At 30.7% G+C, this 16,139-nt stretch overlaps 2 protein-coding genes across 4 annotated transcripts; one reads left to right on the forward strand and one right to left on the reverse strand.

Annotated features, from left to right (window-relative positions):
- Nucleotides 1–681: 681 nt before the first annotated feature.
- On the reverse strand, nucleotides 682–3,027 carry LOC121121593 (SET domain-containing protein SmydA-8). The gene is made up of 7 exons (XM_040716553.2): nucleotides 2,641–3,027; nucleotides 2,318–2,475; nucleotides 2,010–2,258; nucleotides 1,673–1,954; nucleotides 1,119–1,618; nucleotides 939–1,057; nucleotides 682–876 (listed from the first exon to the last, which is right to left on the reverse strand). The coding sequence occupies exons 1-7, from the start codon at nucleotides 2,788–2,790 to the stop codon at nucleotides 724–726; spliced, it is 1,611 nt and encodes a 536-aa protein (XP_040572487.1). The 5' UTR covers nucleotides 2,791–3,027; the 3' UTR covers nucleotides 682–723.
- A 9,234-nt stretch (nucleotides 3,028–12,261) lies between these two features.
- Nucleotides 12,262–15,177, forward strand: LOC121121528 (pyridoxine-5'-phosphate oxidase). 3 transcript variants are annotated; one of them, XM_040716486.2, is made up of 3 exons: nucleotides 12,262–12,491; nucleotides 13,996–14,090; nucleotides 14,146–15,177. In XM_040716486.2, exons 2-3 carry the CDS (start codon nucleotides 14,040–14,042, stop codon nucleotides 14,752–14,754), a joined length of 660 nt encoding a protein of 219 aa, XP_040572420.1. In that variant the 5' UTR covers nucleotides 12,262–12,491; nucleotides 13,996–14,039; the 3' UTR covers nucleotides 14,755–15,177. The 3 variants fall into 3 exon arrangements, with proteins under 3 accessions (XP_040572420.1, XP_040572419.1, XP_071746018.1); XM_040716485.2 differs by having other exon boundaries at nucleotides 12,338–12,491; nucleotides 13,839–14,090; XM_071889917.1 differs by lacking the exon at nucleotides 12,262–12,491 and adding an exon at nucleotides 12,931–13,070 and having other exon boundaries at nucleotides 13,151–14,090.
- The last annotated feature ends 962 nt before the right edge of the window (nucleotides 15,178–16,139 follow it).

Below are 16,139 nucleotides of genomic sequence, written 5' to 3' on the forward strand. Positions count from 1 at the left end.
AACAAAAGCATTAAAACCGTGCGGGGACACTTTTGCCAGAGGGGTCCACAGGATTATAATGGGGAAGGGGAATTTTTTTTGGAAGAAATAATTCGAAAATAATTTTCAAGTATGAAATGTTCAAAAATCGACAGCTATTCACAAAAAATAAAAGTTTTTGGAAAAAAATGTATAATTTATTGAATATTTTGCAGAAAATGTATTATTTATTAAATTTTTTTTTGTAAAAAATGTATAATTTATTAAATTTTTTATAAAAAAATGTATTCTTTATTAAATTTTTTTGAAAAAAAATTCAAAAATCCTTAACTATTCACAAAACATTACATTTTTTTTCATAAATCCTTAGCTATTCACAGAAAATTATTACTAGTAATTTTTTTTTCTTCTAAATTTGGATATTGAGGTGGGGGGTACAACCCCTCCACCCCACCCCTTGGGATTTAACTGATCAACGTTGTTCACAGCACCAATAAGTTCAGTTGTATGCGAGTCATTCTGATTCAGAGTCAAGTCCATATAGTTCGAGTCCAAGTCAAGTCTGAGACCATAAAAAATAATTCAAATCCGGCCATGATACCTTTTCTTACTACAAGTTTGCAAATAAATAGGAAAAGTAGTTTAAAAAATAGCCAGTTGACAAAAATATAGAATACATTTTAAAATGAGTAAGATAATGTCGTGATTTATATATATATATATTTCATTTTGAAATACTGTAATCTATTGAATTGCTTTTTTAGATTCCACACTATCCATGAATGTCTCAAGTTCAACCAAGTCCAATCGGGCAATGGCGGCAAGCTTGCCTTCTTGAAGGCAAGTAGGCTCGTAGCTAAAAATTTGTATGCATTCCTGAAGATATTTTTTGACTTCCTAAAATAAAAGTTTTTGTTTTTTTAATTAAATATAATAAATTGTAGTCTAATGGATCATACCTGAAGAATATTTTTCAAATGGTCTGACGAAATTTCTCCATTTGAAAACTTTTTGCGCGCATATGCAGCTAATGTAGCCTGTAATTCATACATTACAACTCCACGCAGTCGAGAAACACCTATTAATTCAAAGTAATCCGATATTAAGGAATATTTGGATTTACACATACAAATATCTACCTGGAGAAATTTTGTTGGCCACTTCCAATATTTCTGTGCAAAGTTTTTGCTTTTGTAAGAGGTCCTTTTCGTGTAGCTCAAAGATTTCACTTCCAGTTCCATAGGAACTCTGACCAATCATTTGACATAGAGCCAATTTGACATCCATGAGATAAAAGTGATGAGGATGTAAATTCTGCGAATGTTTTTTGACAAAGGAGAGACAGGCCTCCGGAGATCCCTTTTCCAAGGATATGAGTTCCTCTCCTATGCTTCGAATCACGGCATTGACAAAACGTGGTGTCTCCACCCTGTTGCAAGTCTCACATTTCCAGTCACTTTCATAATTGAAAGGATCCAGGCTTACAAGGAATCCGGCTGGACATCCAGGGCAACGAATGGAAGAAAAATGCGTGTTCAACTCAGTTGGATCTTGACAACGAATACAACGACACGTAAAGAATTTTGTTTCCAATAGATGCTGCTGTCGATTCACGGTTCCCCAAATTGGGTCAGAGTACCTTAGTCATAGTTATTACAATTATATGTATAAAAAGAGAGTTTGAGAGCCTTACATGATGGAGATGTGTTCCCCTTTCTTAATGGGTATGGCAACTCGAATGAGAATATTACAGTTCATATCAAAATGTTTGGAGGCATTGTTCACACAGCTATGTTCGAGAAGAGATGCGTTTTGGTAGAGGGCTTGGGATGGACTCATTGTCACTGGGACTTCATGGGAGTTGACAAAGAGAATTCCACAGAGAGCAAGAATATCATCATCCGGGAAGCGAGTTGAAGGTACAGAAAAGAATTCACGAATCACACGTAGCATTGTCATTTTATCACGGCTATACCTAGGGATATAGATATTTGGATCCATTCTATGTACGAATAATAAAAGATCCTTACTTTCCATTTTTTATTCGTTCCTTTGTATGTGGTTCAAGACGAATGAGAGCCTTGTATTTCTCAGAGGATTTTTCCTTCATATAAAGACACCGAAGAAGAGCCACAACTTCATAGAGAGGAAAGGGTTTATTAATTGTGACAGCAATTTTGATGGGTGAGCCTCTCTCTGCAGTAATCCTACATTCGGGAATATGAGCAGGAGAGTTTCGGCATATTTCATTGCACATGGGCCAGCCGCATAGAGGACACCTACAATTCAAAAAGGGACATTAAGAATCGTACGATATATTATTTTAAAAGAAGCTTACATATATCTACCATCCACAGGAGCATAACAGGATAGACAAACTGGTGGAGTAACAGCCATGGGAGCTATGATAGTGGGTGCCTCCATGAGAATAAGCTCTCCAGGCTTCAAATCCCGAGTGGCTACCAAGTATCGACCCAGAGTCTCTGAGTTGCATATCTAGAAACAGGGATTTTAGGCTAGTTCTTGATAAAATCAAAGAAACGACCTTTAATGATTTCAACTTTAACATGTTACTTGGCAAAAATTCAAAAAATTTAAAAAAATAAATAATAACCCAGATAAATGGTTCAAAGTCCCAGGATCAAGTGACAGAGCTCATACCTTATAGGAACAACATCGATTCTTATGCTTTTTCCAATGAAGCTTCTGATGCTCTCGGGAGCAGTAGAAAGTGACGTGACATCCAGTACATCTTTGATTAGCTTGAATCTGACAATATGCACAAGTAAACTGGGATTCGGCTTCAGCCATACCGTTATTTGTTAAAGTTGGAGGGGTATTACAGAATTTTTTGGAGGGGAGAGAAAAGTAAGGCGTTTACAGATACACATGAACGAAAATTTTTGATTTCTGAAATATATTTTACAATAATATGTAATAGGGAAACTTTATGACTACATTTAAGTTCTCAATGTTGTTAGAAGACTAGAAAAAGAGAAAGTCGCATTTAAAAAAGATGTCGTTTCATGTAACTGATTTGAGTTGTCTAAAAATAAATAATTTTTGTCTGTAAGGTAAAAAAAAAGAGCGCTTTTACAATTAGCATTGGGCAAGAAAGTAAAGATCGTTTTCTTTTTTCAGGGAAAACGAATAGATTACATACATATGTAAATTGTACATATGACATCAATCTTAAAATGTCCCCATTTTGAAGGTGCTTCCGCAGGGGGTAGGCAGGAGGGGCTGACCCCCTCCGCCAATTAAGGAATTTTTGTTCATTACTCGAAAATTTAATATTTTCAAATTTTCTTAAAAAAATTTAATATTTTCAAATTTTATTCAGAAAATTTAATATTTTCAAATTTTCTTAAAAAAATTTAATATTTTCAAATTTTATTCAAAAAATTTAATATTTTCAAATTTTATTTTTAATATTTTCAAATTTTCTTAAAAAAATTTAATATTTTCAAATTTTATTCAAAAAATTTAATATTTTCAAATTTTATTCAAAAAGTTTAATATTTTCAAATTTTATTCAAAAAGTTTAATATTTTCAAATTTTATTCAAAAAATTTAATATTTAAAATTTTATTTTATTTGTGAAATTTTTTGTAAATAGCTAGGAATTTTTGAAAAAAATTCCAAAAAATTAATTTTTTGCGAACAGCTGGGGATTAGTGATATTTTTTTCGAGAAAGTTTAATATTTGAAATGTAGTTTCTGATTTTTTTTTAAAAACAACTCATAAAACCAAGCCCCATCCCCCTCCCACCCAAAACATAATCCTGCAGACCCTTCTGTTTAGATTCATAATACTTCATCCTACGCACCTCTTAAAATTCCCGATAAATATTGAAAAATATTATAGAGACGACTATTATTGAACTATCATTTCCTTGATCCTTGACCTTATTGAGAGCAGGAGAAGGGGAATGAAGCTCAAACATATACATTATTTTATCCCTGATTCGTTGTTTGTATGACGTGAAGGAAAGTCATCATCGTTTATTACAATAATAAATCTACCTTTCTATTTCAAATCATACTCGCAGTTACATATTTGATATTTAAATCGCAAAGAAGCTTTTCACGAGAATAAATAATTATTATGACAAACAATGCCGACAATGGGGAAGATCCATAGGGTAATGAGGGATAATTATACTTTGTCCGTTGCTCCACCAATAATCCACTTATTCTCCATTAAAGATCACCAACAACAGTATTAATTAAAAAACGACTCAAAAATCAAATGAATTGCCATTTTAAGATACCTATAACAATATGATTCATCTTAATGAAAAAGAAACTACATATTTTTCATTACGTTATCTCACTAATAAATAAATTTACATAGTATTTTGTTTGTTAGCTGTCGTTTGTTATTCCTCTTTTCCCTTTGTTAATGTCTGGAACGTTGATTGGTAGAATGTGAATAAGGTCTGGTTTAGTCGTGACTTGTGAACAATTACCATCAATTATTAAATAACAATTCCAGAGTTGGGAAGAATTGTTTAACTACTTTCAACTGATTTTGGGCCTTTATTGAGAAAAGGTTGAGAGATACAATAAATGTAATGACGTGTTATCACGACTAGCTTTATGAAATGAACAAAGATAGACTGTATTGCATATTTAATATGTCACATCGTTACCTTTATTGAATCATGCAACTTTCATACGAAAATAAGCCGAGGTAATAAGCGTCAAAATCAATTGGTAGTAAGGCAATTCTTCCATAATTATAAAATTATTATTTAATGATAGTTGAAAATTGTTTACAGTATAACAAGAGCTGGTTTATATTCCACTTTTGATATCCTATAATACACCCACCCACAGGTTGTGTAAGATAACCGCAGGTTCAAAAAGTGAATCATTACCAAAGTTGAAAATCCAGTGTAGAATGGGAATGTTAAAAAAATAAACCGAAAATCAACATGGTAATCCTAACAGTTTGAAGAATGTTTTGGAAGAGAGAAAGAATCATGCTCATGACGTTTCATTAGATCAGCTGTGACAAGAGAGGAATGTCCAAATTATACTCAGAGCCCAACAAGGACTTACAATTATATACACGCAACAAATCCTCAGAGTTACGCTCCATCTTTTATGAGAACACACAATCGTGGAATCATAAATGAATATAATTGAATCTATTTAGGACAGGATGTTCACTACTCAGAAATTAAATAATAATGACAACTGCTAAGGAAGGAAAATAACATTCGTTCTTTATACTACCAATTACAAATTAATGGGGCTCCTAAAAAAGACAATGGATTTTTCGTATGACAATTATCCACTGCCACAGCTTCCCTGAGGCGGTGAGAGCATACTTTATTCGCATAATTAAAGGGACTGAACTTTTTTTGTGTATTATAATTAAAGGGCTCTGTAAAGGCATATGTAACTTTGGTGATGGTTGAACGTCTTGCCGCTCCTCTGTCGTTGAAGGGTTCATCTGTTTTCAAATACTAAAATGTAAGCAAAAGAGGTGGGCAATTTGAATGAACGTGATAAAATATGGGCATATCAGGATGACTACAGCAACGAATAATTATTGATACTATTTAATAATATTCAAACTACAAGGTTGTATATTTCATACAAATTTTATTATTTTCTTCAAAATAGACATACACAAAAAAACTTAGTTAAATATACTTTTCAACATCAAATGTAATAATTTCAAAAAATTATCTTTTTTTTACATTCCTAATATTACTTAACTTTTGACGTAAATATTTTTACTTAATATATCCTGAACATAAACACATTCACCAAATAAATTACATTTACAGCATGTTGTGCTATTATGGCATTGGTAATTACAAAGGTATCCCTTTTTTTTTTTTTTTACAGATGGTTTTATTTGTTTGTAGTCTATGCAATTACACCACATAAAGCCTTTTCATTTTCATCCAATTGAATTGACGCCGTCAGCCCCAATGTAAGTTCCTTCTCTCTCGGAACTGCATCAACACTGACGTATGACTCCTTGCAAGACTCAAAGTGCTTTCTTTCATTGAGCTGTTTTAAGAAATCAGTTTTTATCCTTAATCAAATATTTCCGTTCTCATCTACATTGATTACAACACCTTTCTACGTAGTGGTGATCTGTTTTCAATGGTTGTAACTCTAAACTTGGACTTTGACGCACTGTCCTACCTCAGTCTCCTTAAACTGCTTTGAGAAGAGTTGAATCAGCCTGTTTTATAGTTCTTTTTGCCTGTGATTAGCTCCTCTCTGTTGCACCTGGCCATCTTGAACAATTTGTGTATGTAACCATTTTAGATAAGTCCAATCATCTTCATTTTCCTGCATGGCAATGGGTTCTGAAGCGTAGCATTTAGGGCTGCATATGGAACAATTTTGTTCTCTGGATAAAGATTGATGACAGAATACACATTTATTTGCATCAACCGGTGTTCCCTCTATACTTTCCATTTTGGGCCTTTCATGCTTTATATTTCTATACATCTCTAATAGATGCTACTTTGTGGTTATTTTACACTCTTTGGATAAATGTAAGCTCTCAAGTCAAACCTTTATCGGATGACCATAAATTGCTTGATATGAATTTCCCTCAATACCTGAATGAAAACGGTGATTCTTAGCATACTGAAACAACCACTTTCTATCAACAACTTATTTGTCTTGTTGTCACGTTGCCTCATCATAAGAATGTCTTGAACGTTTTTTAAATAAATGCGTTTGTATCATTATTTTTCTAAGCGGGGTGTACATCACCATACATGTAAATCTAGTGTGTGTTTTTATCTGGACTGTTAATTTGTAATTGGTAGTATGAAGGAGAATTTTCTTTTACTTAGCTGTTGCCATTATTATTTAACTATTGAGTAGTGAACATCCTTTCCTAAATGGATTCAATTATATTCTAAACCTGATAGAACGTTCGTTTGTCCTCATAAAAGGCAGAGCGTAACCCTGAAAATTTGTTGCAGAGTTATCATTGTAAGTCTTTGTTGGACTCAGAGTAGAATTGGGGATTGATATGGGAGAAATTCTAGCAAATATCATTGTTTATATCTGTTTCTTCTTCTTCTCTTGTCACAGCTGATCGTAATGAAAAGTCATGAGGATTATTTTTTCTCTCCTCCAAAACATTCTTCAAATTGTCAAGGTTACCATGTTGATTTTCGGTTTCTTTTTATTTATCATGCCCATTCTACACTGGATTTTCATCATTGTACATCACACACACTCGCATAAATTATTTTAATAGTACGTAAGATATATATGTAATTCATTTTATAAATTATAGAGAATTAATAAAACAATGATAGTCTGGGAGAAATTTAGATATAAATAACATTTGGTATGATTGATTTATATGTCTAACTACCAGATGATTTCGAGCCTTTCTATTTTTATGAAAGGTTGTGTGATACAATAAAAGTAACGACGTCTTTAGAGTACTTGTGATGAGGATACTGCAATAATTTAATATTTCAATGATAGTCGATACAGTTATGTATATTTATATTTTTGAATATGAAAATTACTCATTGATTAGCATTCCGTGGCACAGAATAAAGTTCAAATGCATACTGTTATATTACTCGTAAATATTTAATAACCAAGAAATTTTAATATGCCAGACGAAATGATTACATCAGTTAATGATTAGTAATTAAAATGATTGATATACAAAAAAAAAATATTTGTACAAAAATTGCAACTTGTACTCAATATTTAATAATAAATGTATAAATAATAACAAATTAATATTATTGACCTTTGACAGTCGAGGCTGAGAATGAATAAATAAGATAGTCGTGTTTTACTTTTAAAAAATAAAAAGAGGATTGGTGGGAAGGGTTGCGTGACAGTATTTTAGGGGGTATTATGTGCTCCGTAATTTAATGAAGTAAATTGATAAATTTATATATGTCTATGTATGAAATATACGACAAGCCTGTAATTATCTTGTTGCCAACAATTAATTATTATTTGTATGTTCTTTATCAATTATTATATACGCTGAATTGATAATTTTATCAACATAATAATCAACGACAGAGTGTTTAATGACACTAGATCTAAACGAAGGTTTTTTATTAATATAAATATAAAATCATATTTATTAACTGATACAATTTTTTAATTCGTAATAGTTACAACTCAATATATGATTGGTGCGTTTTTCCTTCCATGATTTATATAAAAATTGATCAAATGAACACTGTGCAGCTAACTCTCTTATTTTTATAAACTCTGATCAGCCTAATCTTAGATTTATACCATTACTTAAAGTTAAATGTACAGTATCTTTACAACATTAATTATTATTCTTTTTTGGTTTCTTTCAAAATCAAAAAAACATGTTATCAAAAATGGGAGAAAATAGATATTGATATATGTTAACGGAACTATTTTGATATGGGCACTCAACCTCAAATATTTTCTGTTTTTAAAAAAGTGCAAAAATATATTATTAATATGAGTTTAACTTTTTTTAATTATGTTAAATGTGTAATTGCTTTGTTGTTTGAGTCAGTTTGTGAGTAAATGGTCTTAACTATTGAATAATTTACCCAAATTGGTATGTATATGTTGTCATTAAAACTATATGCAACCATTGTGGCATCAATTAGGGTAAATGAGACATAACTTAGTCATAATAATGAACAAACAATCTCTGCACAAGATGGCCTATTTATGAAATGTGTACACAGTAATTGCACTTTGTAACCATATAGAGCGTTTTCATGTGACGTCAGCATCGTTGATGTTGCCCATTTTGGGGGCCTAAAAAATCTTATTTTGGAAACTTTTATTGAGACATTGCTCGAGTAATTGAACTTCTAAAGCAAACATATCAAATTTCGCAATTCCCATTTTGTTTGTTTCTTTAATTGTAGCTACACAACCGATCTATATAATCATTATATATTTTATAATGGTAGGTGAGCTACACATATGCTTACGTCATACTGAGCTATCAGAAGCAGTCTGATTCCATAGCAACATATATGCTGTATTATAATTTGGTATATGTTTGCGGTACAATTGGGCTGGTTATGTGGTTTTGGAACCCGAAAATACCCCCAACATTTAAAGTACAATGGGGAGGGGGGTAAGGGGCTCTTAGTATTTACGCGAAAATACCCACAACATTCAGGGGGGAATGAAAATTCATAAAGTCTATGCCCGTTTCATCAAAAATTTATAAGAAATGGTTTTTTAAGAAATATCCTTATACGAAAATGTTTGTTACGAAGTTAACCTACAACGATAAAGCTCATCTGCTCCCTATATAATATTTTAATAATTAAATTTTTTGAAAAAAACTTTCTAACATAAAATTTTTGGAAAAAAAAATTCAAAAATCCATAGCTTTTCAGAAAAAGTAAAGTTTTTTGAAAAAAAAATCAAAAAAGAAATTTCAAATATACAATTTTTGTCAAAAAATTTCAATAATTAAATATTTTGAAAAAAAATCGAAAATCCACAGCTGCTCACAAAAAAATACCATATATATTTACATATTTTAAATTGTTTTGTTTTAAACTCCAAAGATATTCACAAAAATAAAGGTTTCACAAAAAAATTATTAGTGCGAATTACTTTTTTTTAAAGAAAAGAAATCTGTGAAAAAAAAATGAATTACCCCTATTTTTCCGTAATTTTTTTTTGATCCTTACCAAACAAATTATGTAAAAATCAAAAATTTCTTAATTTGAGGGGATCTATATCCCCTTCGGACGCCTCTGGATATTGTATGTATATAAAACAGTTAACAAAAAAAATGATTAAAAAGTAATTATCTATGAAGAAGTATAGAAGGTTTGCTTTCTATTCTTTAGCTTTCATTCAATTTACCGAAAAGTATTTAAAAATAAACATGGTAAAAATTTGATAATTGAATTGTTTACTTTACTTATATTTCGTACAATTTATCTACTAAATGTTAACTATTATGAATCATCAAAATAATTCCTTTGACGAAATATTTACATAGCATAATAACGTAAAACTACTTCAAAAATCAATTAATCTATTTTTAAATTTCATTTTTTGTTTTGAAGAATATACTTGAAATAAGTAGCCTAATCTACTCAAGTATTTCGAAATTATTTTGTAGTATTTTACAAAAAAAAAATGAATAACACAACAAAAAAAAAGTAAATTCACCTGAGTATTTGATAACTAAATTGAATGAACTTTTGATAATGACGAATTGAGTTATTTTACTTACTGAAATAATATCTATATTACAAGTTTGCCTGTCCATCTATCTGTAGGTGGAGAACTCATTTTTGAATTTGTGCTTAAAACTAGGTGGTCCATTGAAATCTGAACACTCACTAATTCAATAATTATTGAAAGTTGCTGGAGGAGTTAAAGAAAACAGCCAAGGCCAATCCCTCTTTTCCATAAGGGCCCATGTAAGAGATCTCGGGTTTTACACTAGACAGTCCAGAGAGCTATAAAAAATATTGATCGAAAGAATTTTGTGATGATGGAGAGGCCACTTTTGACACCATCAGTGAGAAAAAAAATCATCTCCTCTTCTGCAAGACTCCTCTGAATGAGCCTTTTGACAATATTAATGATTTAGAGGGCTCAGACACACGTCTATTGATAGTAATAATTTTGTTGAAAATTTATTATTAATTAATAAATTATATCTTGTTGAATTTTAAAACTCAGATTTTAATGGACCACTTGGCGGTATCTTAAAACTGCATGATATAAGAAATAACAATGTAGGAAAAGCTCAGCGCTTCATCTTAAAAATAATAGTACTCACTGCCTTATTATACAGCTGATATGACGTCAATTTAACTAGGGAATGAAAACGTACCCTCATCTGTATCAGTAATTAAATAGAACTAACAAAGTGGTTTAGTCAAGTTTATTCCGTCTCCTTCTTGAATGACTTAAGGTTTCTATTTTATTTATACGAGTTGGATGAAAAATTTAAATAGTATGTGGATTTTTTTCAAACTATTTATTCTTCTTATGAACACTCAATAGTGCTCTAAGATCTGTTATTTCATTGAAAAGTTGTTAAAATTCAATAATTAATTCAGAAATTTTGATCAAAGACTTCTTTTACGTCACGTAATTTGCTTATCCTACAAATAATAATGACTATATAGGAATACCAAATTAGCAAATTGAGTACTAATTTGATTATTTGTATTTAATTATAGTAATTATTATGAAAGAAGAGTTATCTTGCATCTAACTCGATGATAAACGAATATAATGAATAATTCAAAAATATACGGTGAGCCCTTACACATTCTCAGTTTAATTTTGGGAACATAAATATTCATTATTCGTGGAGGGTTCACTTATTTGCGTGTTTTTGCATTTATATATTTTTGTACAAAAAAAATATTTGCTGATAAAATCTTCTACAAACATGGCTTAACTCATTAAGACCGAGATTTCTTTTAAATCATATCAAACAAAAAGTTCATTATATATCGAGAGTTATAAATACTGGATGTGAACACATATGTTCCTATTATGTTCACGAGATATAATCGAGAAACTATGATTTTTTTTATAAAATTGACTTAAAAAATCAAAATTTCTTCACTATCAAAATTACCAAAACGTTATAGCATATGCAGCAGACCATGGTTTTTATTAATTATTTGCAAAAAAAGAATGTTGTCTGTTAATATTCCGACTTGATCGACGTGTTATACTTTTAAACAATAAAGAGAGATAATCGGTTGGAAGGGCTGCGTGATAGTTTTTAGAAGGTTAATGTTCCGTAATTTAATAAAATAAATTAATTATTATGCATATACATACATAACAAGTGATACCATTAGCATGTCATATAGGCAGGATTTAGGCTTTGAAATTGTCTGTGTAACTATTTAAGATGATTTTTCAAACTTCAGTTATTTTAAATACATAGCGTATATTATTAAATTGTTGACGGTTGTAACTACAAAAGAAACTATAAGAGAAAGAGTTACTATTCATGTATATCTATCCATAATGTTTTTTCTTATCTCTAATTCTGATTCGTCCAAAATTCAGTATATGCGCTTTTTCATTTCTTGCACGGTTCATCTAATAGAATATAATAGAAGTAAACGTTTCGGACTGAGTTATGTATTTCTATTTATATTAAACCAAAAACATAGTATCTGAATCCTAATTATGCTCTAAAAATTATAAAGGTTATTTTAAAACAAAAATACATAACCCTAATTATCTACGAAGGGTATTTATATTCTATATTTTTTGTCGAGGTTACGTGAATCCTGAACATAATTCATAAACATAGTTTTTGTTTACCCTTTATTTCAACCATCTTGTTTCTTCTAATCTTTCCTTTTTTGTCTCTTTAGATGCTACTAGTCCACTTATTCACTCCTTATTTTATTATACAGCTTATATAACGTCAATTTTACATAGGAATGAAAACCTGCCTTAATCTGTATCAGTTGTTAAATAGAACTAACAAAGTAGCTTAGTCAAGTGTATTCCGTCTCCTTCTCGAATTATTTAAGGTATATTTGCCTAATTTTTATTTTATTTGTATGAGTTGGATCAAAAATTGAAATAGAATGTGGATTTTGTTCGAACGATGTATTCTTCTTATAAACACTCAATAGTATTCTAAGATCCGTCATTTCATTGAAAAGTTGTTAAAATTCAATAAGTAATTCATAAATTGGGATAAAGACTTGTTTTGTGTCACGTAATTTGCTCATCTTACAAATAATAATGACTGAATAAGAATATATATCACACTGGCAAATTGTGTACCAAGTTGATTACCTTACATCTAACTTGATGATAAACGAATATAATAAATAATTAATTAATAATACAGTGAGCCCTTACTCATTATTCGTTTTATTCTTCCACAAGAAACACTTATTATTCGTAGAAGGCACACTTATTTGCGTGTTTTTGCATTTATATACTTTTGTAACAAAAATAATCATTACTCATACACTTATCTACAAGAACGGCTTAACCAATTACGGCCGATAATTTTTAAATTAATTTCAATCAAAAAGTTTTTCAAATCTCGAAAGTTTTACGTACTAATTGATCAAAACTTGATGTGGACAAATATTAACGTAATGTATTCACGAGTTATAATAGATAAATTATTATTATTTTTTTAAATCCACTTAAAAAATTACCATTTCTTCACTAGGAAATAAAGTTTCCAAACGTTATGAATGCAATGGATATAGCAAGCGAGGGTTTTTATAAATTATTTACGAAAGGAGTGTTGTCTGTTAATATTCCAACCTACATTTGTAATATCCATGTTTATTAAATCTTGAACACAGCAATAATTTATAGTTAATATATATTTAATAATAATTTTAGTCATATGAGCTTATGTTGTATCATAATAATTAGCCTTAAAAATACAGAAACATCTTATCTGAATCATTTAAATGTTCTTATTGTTTTTAAGCAACAGTAAAGCACATTCCTTTCTACTTGGAGTAGGGTTGTTATCATTTGAGTGTATCATTCATTCGCGACAGATCAAACACTAATAATGAGGGTTCAGTTTAGTTTGTATATTAATGTCATATTAATATGACGTGTACAAGTTGCAATGCCTGTACAAATTGAAATTTTTCCTTCTTAAAATACATTATTTCATAACAAGCTTAAACATTCTAATAACCAACTATGCATTGATACTGTCATTACATTTTAATTTATTAAAATGTAATGATTATTATATATTTATGAGTAATATAACTCTGAACATTTGAACTTTATAATTTGTTTTTTTTGTATTTTGAAAGATGAGTTCACCTCATCTCCCCCCTTCTCCTTCATGCATGTTACATAATTACATTTTTACATAAATATATTTATAGTGACATTTCACATCCCATCACATCCAGTGCTGAAGAGTAAAAATTAATAATAATAAGAGAGAAGCAGCCGCAATTTCGATATTGCCTTCTTTTCCGCTCACGCATCATTATAAACCAATGTTCTCCTCTAAAACTCTTTCATCTCTTTTTAAAACAGGCACTTCAGTCTTTTTTAGAGGACCTTCGAAATTGATTAAAACAATGAGCACGGACATAGGAAATCTTCGCACCAAATACAACGATCCCACAAATGTAAGAATTATTACATACATTAAGATACTCAATTTATTTTGTTTTTTCTTTATAGACTTTTGAAGAAAATGATATCATATCTCAGGATCCCTTTAAACAATTCAAGGAATGGTTTGAGGACGTGAAATGCAAAATAAACTTCCCTGAGCCAAATGCAATGTGTCTCTCAACTGCTACTCCTGAGGGACGCCCTTCCTGTCGTATTGTACTCCTCAAGAAATTTGGGCCGGACATTGGATTTCAGTTCTTTACTAATTGTGAGAGTCGCAAAGGAAAGGAGCTAGAAACGAATCCCTTTGCTGCTGCCGTTTTTTACTGGGAGGCTGTGCATCGATGCATACGGATTGAAGGGACAGTCGCTAAAGTAGCGGAAGAAGAGGCAGTTGAATATTTTCAATCAAGACCAAAGGCATCCCAAATTGCAGCCTCCATTAGTCATCAGAGTGAGATGGTGCCATCAAGAGACTATTTAAAGGATAAATATCAGGAATTAGAGAATAAAGTCGAGAAGGAGGATGTTTTACCAAAGCCAGACTTTTGGGGTGGATACAGTATTCAGCCGGAAATGTTTGAGTTTTGGCAAGGCCAATCTAATAGACTACATGATCGCATTGTGTTTCAAAAGAATGGAGATAATTGGGACATTGCAAGACTAGCTCCTTAAGTAATGTTGGGGTTTTAAATCGATTATCGACAGCGAGGTATATCCATTATCCATATACATTTATATAAGTATAGTTAAACAGCCAATTTCCATCACATGGTCTCTGTTAATGATAAATTATAAAATTCATCATTATTACATGTATTTCATTATGCTCTAAATTTGTAGTAATGCATTTGTCGGTGTTATTAAGGCTAACTCTTGCATCTTGTTAACTGTGCTTTAAATTTGTAGTCATCTATATTTGTCGCTGTATTCTAAGATCTCTTCCTGATTACCTTTCCCCAATATATGTATTTGGGTTTATTTAGATAAACAATTTTAATTTATATTTCTGGATTAATTATTTTGTTAAATATCAATTTTCTAAATTAAACACTATGGCCAATAGAAGGATAGAATATACATATTTTAAATATATTATATTTTTGATGAGTTATTTATAAGTTGTATCTTTTTAGTTGGCAGTGGATTCAACATGTAACTCTGTTGATAAATTGTGGTTACATGTTCCGGATATAGTACAATTCTCCTGCTATTACTTCATTTTATACTTGTTTTATCCATGGAATTCATAGTGTATCTAGCATTTCCATTGTACATCATTGTCTCTACTGATGACCTTGCTTCTGATCTCACATATGACACATTCCTAGATTTCTGTCAAATAAATACTTGATTAGTTTATTGTTTGATTCAAATATTAATAACTAGATCAATGCTCGCTGTATTAATACAAATGTGAGTTAGAGTTATTTGTTAATATATTAACAATATGATGACTCATTTTGTAGGCTTTAGAGAAGAGCTCTGTCTTATAATGAGCAAACGAATCACGAGGGTTTTTTACTAATAGAAATGTATGGAAGTAATCGAACGCTTAAAACTCTATTTGTCCGAAGAGTGTTGTCAAAGAGGGTTATGGTGTTCTTATCAAATCAGAGTTAACTTCGTCAAGCCTGACGAGACGAAATCATTTCGCCAACGAAACTCTATTACATGACGAAGACGAAAATTTGACAAAATCAGGACAGAGACGAGACGAAGACGAAATAAAAGATAATTACGACGAAACAATTATGGTGTCTTACGAAGATAATTTTATGACACTGAAGAAACCCCCGCCAATTCATTGTAATTGCCAATCGAATTTCTTATTCAAGATTATATTTACTTTTTCTGCCGCCGGTTGTGCAATATACCAGTGGGGCACATAGTGTGCTCATAACCCAACGTTAATTCACTGTTTTTTATACGACCTCCAGAGTATAACTAAAAATTTTACTTATATGATCCATTTGACTTCTACTGGGTTTGCAAAGAGGGTCAGCATTCAGAATAAGTGGCTCATGATTAGAAACGTTTAAGAGCCACAATTATAACTT

This window comes from Lepeophtheirus salmonis, chromosome 7, assembly GCF_016086655.4.
Source record: "Lepeophtheirus salmonis chromosome 7, UVic_Lsal_1.4, whole genome shotgun sequence".
Lineage (NCBI taxonomy): Eukaryota > Metazoa > Arthropoda > Copepoda > Siphonostomatoida > Caligidae > Lepeophtheirus > Lepeophtheirus salmonis.